Below are 12,846 nucleotides of genomic sequence, written 5' to 3' on the forward strand. Positions count from 1 at the left end.
TGCGTGTGTGTGTGCGTGTGTGTGTGTGATCTCACCTTCCTCATCTCCTTGTAGTTGTGGTGTCTGAAATCCAGGTTATCTTTAGAGCCAGGCAGTTTTTCAGAGAGGTGTTGCCATACATTGTCCGGATCTAAGCGAATGAAGGTTAATAAGATCTCTCTGTGTGTGTCCTTGACCAGGGTCAAGATAACATGCCAGGTGTAGGGTACCAGTCAATTCAGGACGTACATTGAAATTACAACTTCCAACTTCCAATTATTTTCAATGGTTTACTTCCTGAAGTGACTGGAATTGAAAGGGAATTGACCCCAACCCTGTAACATGCTACTTTACAAGCCCAATTTGTAGAGTTATATAGACAACACACTGGTTTAAATAGGCTGTTGATACCATGACAGTAATTGTTCTACCAGGGGATAAGCCTTCCAGGGGATAAGCCTACCAGGGGATAAGCCTGCCAGGGGTAAGCCTGCCAGGGGATAAGCCTACCAGGGGATAAGCCTACCAGGAGGTAAGCCTACCAGGGGATAAGCCTACCAGGAGGTAAGCCTACCAGGGGGTAAGCCTACCAGGGGATAAGCCTACCAGGGGATAAGCCTACCAGGGGATAAGCCTTCCAGGGGATAAGCCTACCAGGGGATAAGCCTGCCAGGGGATAAGCCTGCCAGGGGATAAGCCTACCAGGGGATAAGCCTGCCAGGGGATAAGCCTACCAGGGGATAAGCCTGCCAGGGGATAAGCCTGCCAGAATGCACTATTTGGATTGGTATACTACAAAGCAGGTTTGATGAGTTAGCCAGCTAGCTTACCTAAATATTCTGAAATAACTTTATATTTTTTTGAAAGAAAATTGTTAGAACACAATGAGCATGGTTAGAACACAATGGGCATGGTTAGAACACAATGAGCATGGTTAGAACACAGTGAGCATGGTTAGAACACAATGAGCATGGTTAGAACACAATGAGCATGGTTAGAACACAATGAGCATGGTTAGAACACAATGAGCATGGTTAGAACACAATGAGCATGGTTAGAACACAATGAGCATGGTTAGAACACAATGGGCATGGCCTAAAAACACAATGAGCATGGTTAGAACACAATTAACATGGTTAAAACACAATGAGCATGGTTAGAACACAATGAGCATGGTTAGAACACAATGGGCATGGCCTAAAAACACAATGAGCATGGTTAGAACACAATGAGCATGGTTAGAACACAATGAGCATGGTCTAAAAACACACTGAGCATGGTTAGAACACAATGAGCATGGTTAGAACACAATGAGCATGGTTAGAGCACAATGAGCATGGTCTAAAAACACACTGAGCATGGTTAGAACACAATGAGCATGGTTAGAACACAATGAGCATGGCCTAAAAACAGATCTATGTCTCATCTTTCTTATTAACCAGAAAATCAACAGTTATTTCTGGATGTTTATAAAAGTTAGCTGGCTAAACCATCGGTCCTGCTTTTGTAGTGTACCCGTCTGCCAAGTGTAGTGTCATTGCTCTAGCGTTACTGCATAGAACGAATACAGGCTCCCATAGCCATATATTCACAGTGTCAGGACATTGAGGTTTCTGAATTGTGACGCATTTTACGTGACACTAAAGTCAAAGCCGAACTAAATACATGTCTCTGCATGCACCAGCGTTCCAGATAAATAGTTTAATTTACAACACACCTGGGAGGGGGCATCCCAGTACCTCCGCTCTGAGACAGATTGTCCCGTTCCAGTACCAGGTCTGGGGGTTGATGCGGATCCAACGAGCAACCGCGGGTTGAGGGAAGAGGGCCAGATAGGGTGTCTCAGGTTCATTCCGGGACCCAACAAACACCTACAGAACAGAACACACGTTTCACCTTTAATCTACAGAACAGAACACACGTTTCACCTTTAATCTACAAAACAGAACACACGTTTCACCTTTAATCTACAGAACAGAACACACGTTTCACCTTTAATCTACAGAACAGAACACACGTTTCACCTTTAATGTACAGAAACAACACACCTTTCACCTTTAATCTACAGAAACAACACACCTTTCACCTTTAATCTACAGAACAGAACACGTTTCACCTTTAATCTACAGAAACAACACACGTTTCACCTTTGAACTTGTTTTCCTTGTTTTAACATGGAGAAGCCAATAAATAAAGGCATATGAGTGCTTTGGCTTTTTTTTTATATCTATATCCTACCAGTCTACCCTTCAATAGTCAATGAACTCCTGTTCTGTTCGTCAAATGGATTGACTTCAATTGGGCTTCTGGACCACATGCTGATTTATCTATGCCAAATGAAGAGCGGATCTCTAAGCCAGTTCCACGGCTGATTTTCATTCTTCCCCTTTAAACGGGGACTGATTTAGTCCTGGGGACACCGTGAGGGTGAACAGAGAGACAACCAGTGGTTTTCTGGCCCTCCAGGCTTGGATTTGAATTCCCCTGATCTACGGCAACACGCCGTGCTAGAATCCATGCCATTCCATTCATCACCGCCTCCCATTTTACCTACGTAACAAACAAAGAAAAATCCCTTTTTGGAAAGTGAACACATTTTATATTCCTCAAAAACGGGCTAACTAAGCAGCTTCCTTTGACTCTACAGTATGTTTAACATATGGCTCACCGCCTCCTCTGTTCCGTTCATGCAGGTCTTCCAGGTCTCGGAGTCGTTACTCAGCTGCACTTTGTAGGTTTCAACCCAGTCCCAGCTGCAAAGACATTAACAAGGATTATACATTAATGCTTTGTAAAATCTTATTACTATGTAATATATGTGAAGTAAACGTATAGTAAACATATAGTAAATGTATAGTAAATGTATAGTAAACGTATAGTAAACTATAGTAAACGTATCGTAAACTATAGTAAAGGTATAGTAAATGTAAAGTAAATGTATAGTAAATGTATAGTAAACATATAGTAAATGTATAGTGAATGTATAGTAAACATATAGTAAATGTATAGTAAACATATAGTAAACATATAGTAAACTATAGTAAACGTATAGTAAACTATAGTAAAGGTATAGTAAATGTAAAGTAAATGTATAGTAAATGTATAGTAAACATATAGCAAATGTAAAGTGAATGTATAGTAAACATATAGTAAATGTATAGTAAACATATAGTAAACGTATAGTAAACTATAGTAAACGTATAGTAAACTATAGTAAAGGTATAGTAAATGTATAGTAAACATATAGTGAATGTATAGCAAACATATAGTAAATGTATAGTAAACATATAGTAAACGTATAGTAAATGTATAGTAAACATATAGTAAATGTATAGTAAACATATAGTAAATGTATAGTAAACATATAGTAAAGGTATAGTAAACGTATAGTAAATGTAAAGTAAATGTATAGTAAATGTATAGTAAACATATAGCAAATGTATAGTGAATGTATAGTAAACATATAGTAAATGTATAGTAAACATATAGTAAACGTATAGTAAATGTATAGTAAACATATAGTAAATGTATAGTAAACATATAGTAAATGTATAGTAAACATATAGTAAAGGTATAGTAAACGTATAGTAAATGTAAAGTAAATGTATAGTAAATGTATAGTAAACATATAGCAAATGTATAGTGAATGTATAGTAAACATATAGTAAATGTATAGTAAACATATAGTAAACGTATAGTAAATGTATAGTAAACATATAGTAAATGTATAGTAGATGTATAGTAAATGTAAAGTAAATGTATAGTAAATGTATAGTAAACATATAGTAAAGATATAGTAAACATACAGTAAATGTAAAGTAAATGTATAGTAAACGTATAGTAAACGTATAGTAAATGTATAGTAAATGTATAGTAAACGCCTAGTAAACGTATAGTAAATGTAAAGTAAATGTATAGTAAACATATAGTAAATGTATAGTAAACATATAGTAAATGTGTAGTAAACTATAGTAAACGTATAGTAAATGTATAGTAAATGTGTAGTAAATGTATAGTAAACATATAGTAAACGTATAGTAAACATATAGTAAATGTGTAGTAAACTATAGTAAACGTATAGTAAACATAAAGTAAATGTATAGTAAACGTATAGTAAATGTATAGTAAACATATAGTAAAGGTATAGTAAACATAAAGTAAATGTAAAGTAAATGTATAGTAAACGTATAGTAAACGTATAGTAAATGTATAGTAAATGTATAGTAAACAAATAGTAAACGTATAGTAAATGTATAGTAAATGTATAGTAAACATATAATAAATGTAAAGTAAACATATAGTAAACATATAGTAAATGTATAGTAAATGTATAGTAAACAAATAGTAAATGTATAGTAAATGTATAGTAAATGTATAGTGAATGTATAGTAAATGTATAGTAAACATATAGTAAATGTATAGTAAACATATAGTAAAGGTATAGTAAATGTATAGTAAATGTAAAGTAAACATATAGTAAACATATAGTAAATGTATAGTAAATGTATAGTAAACAAATAGTAAATGTATAGTAAACATATAGTAAATGTATAGTAAACATATAGTAAAGGTATAGTAAATGTATAGTAAATGTAAAGTAAACATATAGTAAACATATAGTAAATGTATAGTAAATGTATAGTAAACAAATAGTAAACATATAGTAAATATATAGTAAACATATAGTAAATGTAAAGTAAACATATAGTAAAGGTATAGTAAATGTATAGTAAATGTAAAGTAAACATATAGTAAACATATAGTAAATGTATAGTAAATGTATAGTAAACAAATAGTAAACATATAGTAAACATATAGTAAACATATAGTAAATGTAAAGTAAACATATAGTGAACGCCTAGTAAACGTATAGTAAATGTATAGTAAACATAGAGCAAATGTATATTAAATGTATAGTAAATGTATAGTGAATGTATAGTAAACATATAGTGAATGTATAGTAAACATATAGTAAATGTATAGTAAACGTATAGTAAACTATAGTAAACGTATAGTAAACTATAGTAAAGGTATAGTAAATGTAAAGTAAATGTATAGTAAATGTATAGTAAACATATAGCAAATGTAAAGTGAATGTATAGTAAACATATAGTAAATGTATAGTAAACATATAGTAAACGTATAGTAAACTATAGTAAACGTATAGTAAACTATAGTAAAGGTATAGTAAATGTAAAGTAAATGTATAGTAAATGTATAGTAAACATATAGTGAATGTATAGCAAACATATAGTAAATGTATAGTAAACATATAGTAAACGTATAGTAAATGTATAGTAAACATATAGTAAATGTATAGTAAACATATAGTAAATGTATAGTAAACATATAGTAAAGGTATAGTAAACGTATAGTAAATGTAAAGTAAATGTATAGTAAATGTATAGTAAACATATAGCAAATGTATAGTGAATGTATAGTAAACATATAGTAAATGTATAGTAAACATATAGTAAACGTATAGTAAATGTATAGTAAACATATAGTAAATGTATAGTAAACATATAGTAAATGTATAGTAAACATATAGTAAAGGTATAGTAAACGTATAGTAAATGTAAAGTAAATGTATAGTAAATGTATAGTAAACATATAGCAAATGTATAGTGAATGTATAGTAAACATATAGTAAATGTATAGTAAACATATAGTAAACGTATAGTAAATGTATAGTAAACATATAGTAAATGTATAGTAAACATATAGTAAATGTATAGTAAACATATAGTAAAGGTATAGTAAACGTATAGTAAATGTAAAGTAAATGTATAGTAAATGTATAGTAAACATATAGCAAATGTATAGTGAATGTATAGTAAACATATAGTAAATGTATAGTAAACATATAGTAAACGTATAGTAAATGTATAGTAAACATATAGTAAATGTATAGTAGATGTATAGTAAATGTAAAGTAAATGTATAGTAAATGTATAGTAAACATATAGTAAAGATATAGTAAACATACAGTAAATGTAAAGTAAATGTATAGTAAACGTATAGTAAACGTATAGTAAATGTATAGTAAATGTATAGTAAACGCCTAGTAAACGTATAGTAAATGTAAAGTAAATGTATAGTAAACATATAGTAAATGTATAGTAAACATATAGTAAATGTGTAGTAAACTATAGTAAACGTATAGTAAATGTATAGTAAATGTGTAGTAAATGTATAGTAAACATATAGTAAACGTATAGTAAACATATAGTAAATGTGTAGTAAACTATAGTAAACGTATAGTAAACGTATAGTAAACATAAAGTAAATGTATAGTAAACGTATAGTAAATGTATAGTAAACATATAGTAAAGGTATAGTAAACATAAAGTAAATGTAAAGTAAATGTATAGTAAACGTATAGTAAACGTATAGTAAATGTATAGTAAATGTATAGTAAACAAATAGTAAACGTATAGTAAATGTATAGTAAATGTATAGTAAACATATAATAAATGTAAAGTAAACATATAGTAAACATATAGTAAATGTATAGTAAATGTATAGTAAACAAATAGTAAATGTATAGTAAATGTATAGTAAATGTATAGTGAATGTATAGTAAATGTATAGTAAACATATAGTAAATGTATAGTAAACATATAGTAAAGGTATAGTAAATGTATAGTAAATGTAAAGTAAACATATAGTAAACATATAGTAAATGTATAGTAAATGTATAGTAAACAAATAGTAAATGTATAGTAAACATATAGTAAATGTATAGTAAACATATAGTAAAGGTATAGTAAATGTATAGTAAATGTAAAGTAAACATATAGTAAACATATAGTAAATGTATAGTAAATGTATAGTAAACAAATAGTAAACATATAGTAAATATATAGTAAACATATAGTAAATGTAAAGTAAACATATAGTAAAGGTATAGTAAATGTATAGTAAATGTAAAGTAAACATATAGTAAACATATAGTAAATGTATAGTAAATGTATAGTAAACAAATAGTAAACATATAGTAAACATATAGTAAACATATAGTAAATGTAAAGTAAACATATAGTGAACGCCTAGTAAACGTATAGTAAATGTATAGTAAACATAGAGCAAATGTATATTAAATGTATAGTAAATGTATAGTGAATGTATAGTAAACATATAGTGAATGTATAGTAAACATATAGTAAATGTATAGTAAACGTATAGTAAACTATAGTAAACGTATAGTAAACTATAGTAAAGGTATAGTAAATGTAAAGTAAATGTATAGTAAATGTATAGTAAACATATAGCAAATGTAAAGTGAATGTATAGTAAACATATAGTAAATGTATAGTAAACATATAGTAAACGTATAGTAAACTATAGTAAACGTATAGTAAACTATAGTAAAGGTATAGTAAATGTAAAGTAAATGTATAGTAAATGTATAGTAAACATATAGTGAATGTATAGCAAACATATAGTAAATGTATAGTAAACATATAGTAAACGTATAGTAAATGTATAGTAAACATATAGTAAATGTATAGTAAACATATAGTAAATGTATAGTAAACATATAGTAAAGGTATAGTAAACGTATAGTAAATGTAAAGTAAATGTATAGTAAATGTATAGTAAACATATAGCAAATGTATAGTGAATGTATAGTAAACATATAGTAAATGTATAGTAAACATATAGTAAACGTATAGTAAATGTATAGTAAACATATAGTAAATGTATAGTAAACATATAGTAAATGTATAGTAAACATATAGTAAAGGTATAGTAAACGTATAGTAAATGTAAAGTAAATGTATAGTAAATGTATAGTAAACATATAGCAAATGTATAGTGAATGTATAGTAAACATATAGTAAATGTATAGTAAACATATAGTAAACGTATAGTAAATGTATAGTAAACATATAGTAAATGTATAGTAGATGTATAGTAGATGTAAAGTAAATGTATAGTAAATGTATAGTAAACGTAAAGTAAATGTATAGTAAATGTATAGTAAACATATAGTAAACGTATAGTAAACTATAGTAAAGGTATAGTAAATGTAAAGTAAATGTATAGTAAATGTATAGTAAACATATAGTGAATGTATAGCAAACATATAGTAAATGTATAGTAAACATATAGTAAACGTATAGTAAATGTATAGTAAACATATAGTAAATGTATAGTAAACATATAGTAAATGTATAGTAAACATATAGTAAAGGTATAGTAAACGTATAGTAAATGTAAAGTAAATGTATAGTAAATGTATAGTAAACATATAGCAAATGTATAGTGAATGTATAGTAAACATATAGTAAATGTATAGTAAACATATAGTAAACGTATAGTAAATGTATAGTAAACATATAGTAAATGTATAGTAAACATATAGTAAATGTATAGTAAACATATAGTAAAGGTATAGTAAACGTATAGTAAATGTAAAGTAAATGTATAGTAAATGTATAGTAAACATATAGCAAATGTATAGTGAATGTATAGTAAACATATAGTAAATGTATAGTAAACATATAGTAAACGTATAGTAAATGTATAGTAAACATATAGTAAATGTATAGTAGATGTATAGTAGATGTAAAGTAAATGTATAGTAAATGTATAGTAAACGTAAAGTAAATGTATAGTAAACGTATAGTAAACATATAGTAAATGTGTAGTAAACTATAGTAAACGTATAGTAAACATAAAGTAAATGTATAGTAAACGTATAGTAAATGTATAGTAAACATATAGTAAAGATATAGTAAACATACAGTCAATGTAAAGTAAATGTATAGTAAACGTATAGTAAACGTATAGTAAATGTATAGTAAATGTATAGTAAACGCCTAGTAAACGTATAGTAAATGTAAAGTAAATGTATAGTAAACATATAGTAAATGTATAGTAAACATATAGTAAACGTATAGTAAACATATAGTAAATGTGTAGTAAACTATAGTAAACTTATAGTAAATGTATAGTAAATGTGTAGTAAATGTATAGTAAACATATAGTAAACGTATAGTAAACATATAGTAAATGTGTAGTAAACTATAGTAAACGTATAGTAAACATAAAGTAAATGTATAGTAAACGTATAGTAAATGTATAGTAAACATATAGTAAAGGTATAGTAAACATAAAGTAAATGTAAAGTAAATGTATAGTAAACGTATAGTAAACGTACAGTAAATGTATAGTAAATGTATAGTAAACAAATAGTAAACGTATAGTAAATGTATAGTAAATGTATAGTAAACATATAGTAAATGTAAAGTAAACATATAGTAAACATATAGTAAATGTATAGTAAATGTATAGTAAACAAATAGTAAATGTATAGTAAATGTATAGTAAATGTATAGTGAATGTATAGTAAATGTATAGTAAACATATAGTAAATGTATAGTAAACATATAGTAAAGGTATAGTAAATGTATAGTAAATGTAAAGTAAACATATAGTAAACATATAGTAAATGTATAGTAAATGTATAGTAAACAAATAGTAAATGTATAGTAAACATATAGTAAATGTATAGTAAACATATAGTAAAGGTATAGTAAATGTATAGTAAATGTAAAGTAAACATATAGTAAATGTATAGTAAATGTATAGTAAACAAATAGTAAACATATAGTAAATATATAGTAAACATATAGTAAATGTAAAGTAAACATATAGTAAAGGTATAGTAAATGTATAGTAAATGTAAAGTAAACATATAGTAAACATATAGTAAATGTATAGTAAATGTATAGTAAACAAATAGTAAACATATAGTAAACATATAGTAAACATATAGTAAATGTAAAGTAAACATATAGTAAACGCCTAGTAAACGTATAGTAAATGTATAGTAAACATAGAGCAAATGTATATTAAATGTATAGTAAATGTATAGTGAATGTATAGTAAATGTATAGTAATTATATAGTAAATGTATAGTAAACATATAGTAAAGGTATAGTAAATGTATAGTAAATGTAAAGTAAACATATAGTAAACATATAGTAAATGTATAGTAAATGTATAGTAAACAAATAGTAAATGTATAGTAAACATATAGTAAATGTATAGTAAACATATAGTAAAGGTATAGTAAATGTATAGTAAATGTAAAGTAAACATATAGTAAACATATAGTAAATGTATAGTAAATGTATAGTAAACAAATAGTAAACATATAGTAAATATATAGTAAACATATAGTAAACATATAGTAAACATATAGTAAATGTATAGTAAACATATAGTAAACATATAGTAAATGTATAGTAAAGGCTCTGTTGATGTTTTATTAATGTTTACACATTGTCAATAAACAACTTAACACACTTTAATTATTATGAATCTAGATAAAATAGAATATGGGGGAAAATACATAAATACCGTATATACAGCAGTGGGGTATTAAGACATACCGTATATACAGCAGTGGGGTATTAAGACATACCGTATATACAGCAGTGGGGTATTAAGACATACCGTATATACAGCAGTGGGGTATTAAGACATACCGTATATACAGCAGTGAGGTATTAAGACATACCGTATATACTGTATAGTGGAGTATTTAGACATACTCACAGTATGATTTTCAATACCGTAAAAAAATATATATATACAGTATATCTCTGGATACCGCCCAACCCTAATAAATATTCGGACCTTTTTAACTAGGTCGTCTCTAAATTCAGAGATCCCAGTCACGACTACGTGTTTCTATGTGTAGGCTATGCCCCCTTCTACTCCTGGTCCCCCTCCCAGCACCCGGCCTGTCTGACCTATGTCCAGATGGAGTTACGTCCCTGCAGGATGACTCCTGTGATGCCCCCTTCTTCTCCTGGCCCCCTGCCAGCACCCCTTCTTCTCCTGGTCCCCCTGCCAGAACCCTTTCTTCTCCTGGTCCCCTGCCAGCACCCCTTCTTCTCCTGGTCCCCCTGCCAGAACCCCTTCTACTCCTGGTCCCCCTGCCAGCACCCGGCCTGTCTGACGTACCTCCAGATGGAGTTATGTCCCTGCAGGATGAGTCCTGTGATGCCCCCTTCTTCTCCTGGTCCCCCTGTCAGAACCCCTTCTTCTCCTGGTCCCCCTGCCAGCACCCCTTCTTCTCCTGGTCCCCCTGCCAGCACCCCTTCTTCTCCTGGTCCCCCTGCCAGAACACCTTCCTCTCCTGGTCCCCCTCCCAGCACCCCTTCTTCTCCTGGTCCCCCTGCCAGCACCCCTTCTTCTCCTGGTCCCCCTGCCAGAACCCCTTCTACTCCTGGTCCCTCTGCCAGCACCCGGCCTGTCTGACCTACCTCCAGATGGAGTTACGTCCCTGCAGGATGACTCCTGTGAACAGCGTGGGGCGCAGAGCATCCACCTGCAGCCACTGGTGCTGGTCCTCATACTTAGCACACCAAGCGCCATCATACATGTCTCCGTCCTCGATACCTGACTGGACTCACACACACGGACACACACACACACACACACATACACACACACACACACAAAATAGCTCAAGGAGTTATTCAGGAAGCATTCTGCAATAAAATGACCTGTAAAGTTCTCATTGTATTTAGGAAGCAGATCCCAGGGGGCATAACAACAAGTACTTGGTGGCTATAGTATTTTCATATCTAGACTATAGACCCACCTGTATATTGAGTCTTGCCCTGTGAGGGCCAAGTCCCATCCGCAGGTAGGATGAAGCCTGGAACTGGCTGTCATCAACCCTCAGTGACTTCAGACCCAGCGGGGGACAGTCTGGAGAGGTTACAACACATGGTGGATCAGGGATAGCCATCATGCCACTCCTTGTCATGTATGGCATTTTAATTTTATTTTTTAATTTAACCTTTATGTTACTAGGTAAGTCAGTCAAGAACAAATACTTATTTACAATGACGGCCTAGGAACAGTGGGTTAACTGCCTTGTTCAGGGGCAGAACGACGGATTTTTACCTTGTCAGCTCGGGGATTTGATCTAGCAACCTTTCGGTTACTGGTCCAACACTCTAACCCAGGGGTATCAAACGTCCGGACCGCGGGCCGGATCAGGCCCGCAAAGGGGTTTAATCCGGCCCGCGAGATGATTTTGTAAAGTATAAAAATGACCTGCAATTTTTCAATAAAATAAACTGCTGTTCCAATTGCGTCCACTGGATGGCGCAATAGCAATTGTGTTAAGCAAGCAAACTGTTTATACCGGAGCAGAGCAAGTAGGTCAAGCAAGTGCAGCCAGTCCAGATGAGCTACTTTGTTTTGCCCGCGATATTTATTACGGCTTCTACTTTTAACATTATGTGCTTTGGCACCCTCATTGCCCCAATATGTCTCTGTCAAAAAAGAGAAAAGTGGACGCAGAGTGCAGAGTGTTCCAAGAAAAATGGTCATCCTCCTATTTATTAACGGAATTGAATGGGAAAGCTGTATGTTTGGTGTGTTCACAGCATGTTGCAGTGCTGAAAGAGTATAACCTTCGTCGCCACTATGTGAGTCTTCATGCCGACAAATATGACAACTTTCAAGGACAGAGAGAAGGTGAATGAACTGTTGGCGGGTCTGAAGAAACAGCAGTCTGTGTTTACTCACAGCCGAGACATCAGTGACGCTGCAGTGAAAGCTAGCTACCTCATTGCTAATGAAATCGCAGTGGCTTCAAAACCATTTAGTGAGGGTGAATTTGTAAAAACATGCATGATGAAGGCAGCGGAGATTGTGTGCCCTGAAAAGCGCCAGGCTTTTGCAAATATTAGCCTGACAAGAAACACAGTTGCAGACAGGATTTCCGATCTTTCAGTGGATTTGGACAGCCAGTTGAACCAAAAAGTAAAGTCATTTATTGGGTTTTCAGTTGCAATTGATGAAAGCACGGACATTACAGATGTTGCACCA

General features: G+C 31.1%; 1 protein-coding gene across 1 annotated transcript in view; it reads right to left on the reverse strand.

The window, feature by feature from the left end:
• Positions 1-12,846, reverse strand: part of LOC115161829 (probable carboxypeptidase X1) — a 36,740-nt gene that overhangs the window by 14,593 nt on the left and 9,301 nt on the right. The window contains exons 2-6 of the mRNA XM_029712631.1: positions 11,606-11,715; positions 11,265-11,404; positions 2,648-2,732; positions 1,697-1,850; positions 36-130 (exon numbers count right to left, since the gene is read on the reverse strand). Of these exons, the coding sequence (XP_029568491.1) occupies positions 36-130; positions 1,697-1,850; positions 2,648-2,732; positions 11,265-11,404; positions 11,606-11,715 (584 nt within the window). The remainder of the gene's footprint in view (positions 1-35; positions 131-1,696; positions 1,851-2,647; positions 2,733-11,264; positions 11,405-11,605; positions 11,716-12,846) is intronic.

The sequence above is a fragment of the Salmo trutta genome, chromosome 25, assembly GCF_901001165.1.
Source record: "Salmo trutta chromosome 25, fSalTru1.1, whole genome shotgun sequence".
NCBI classification, from domain to species: Eukaryota; Metazoa; Chordata; class Actinopteri; order Salmoniformes; family Salmonidae; genus Salmo; species Salmo trutta.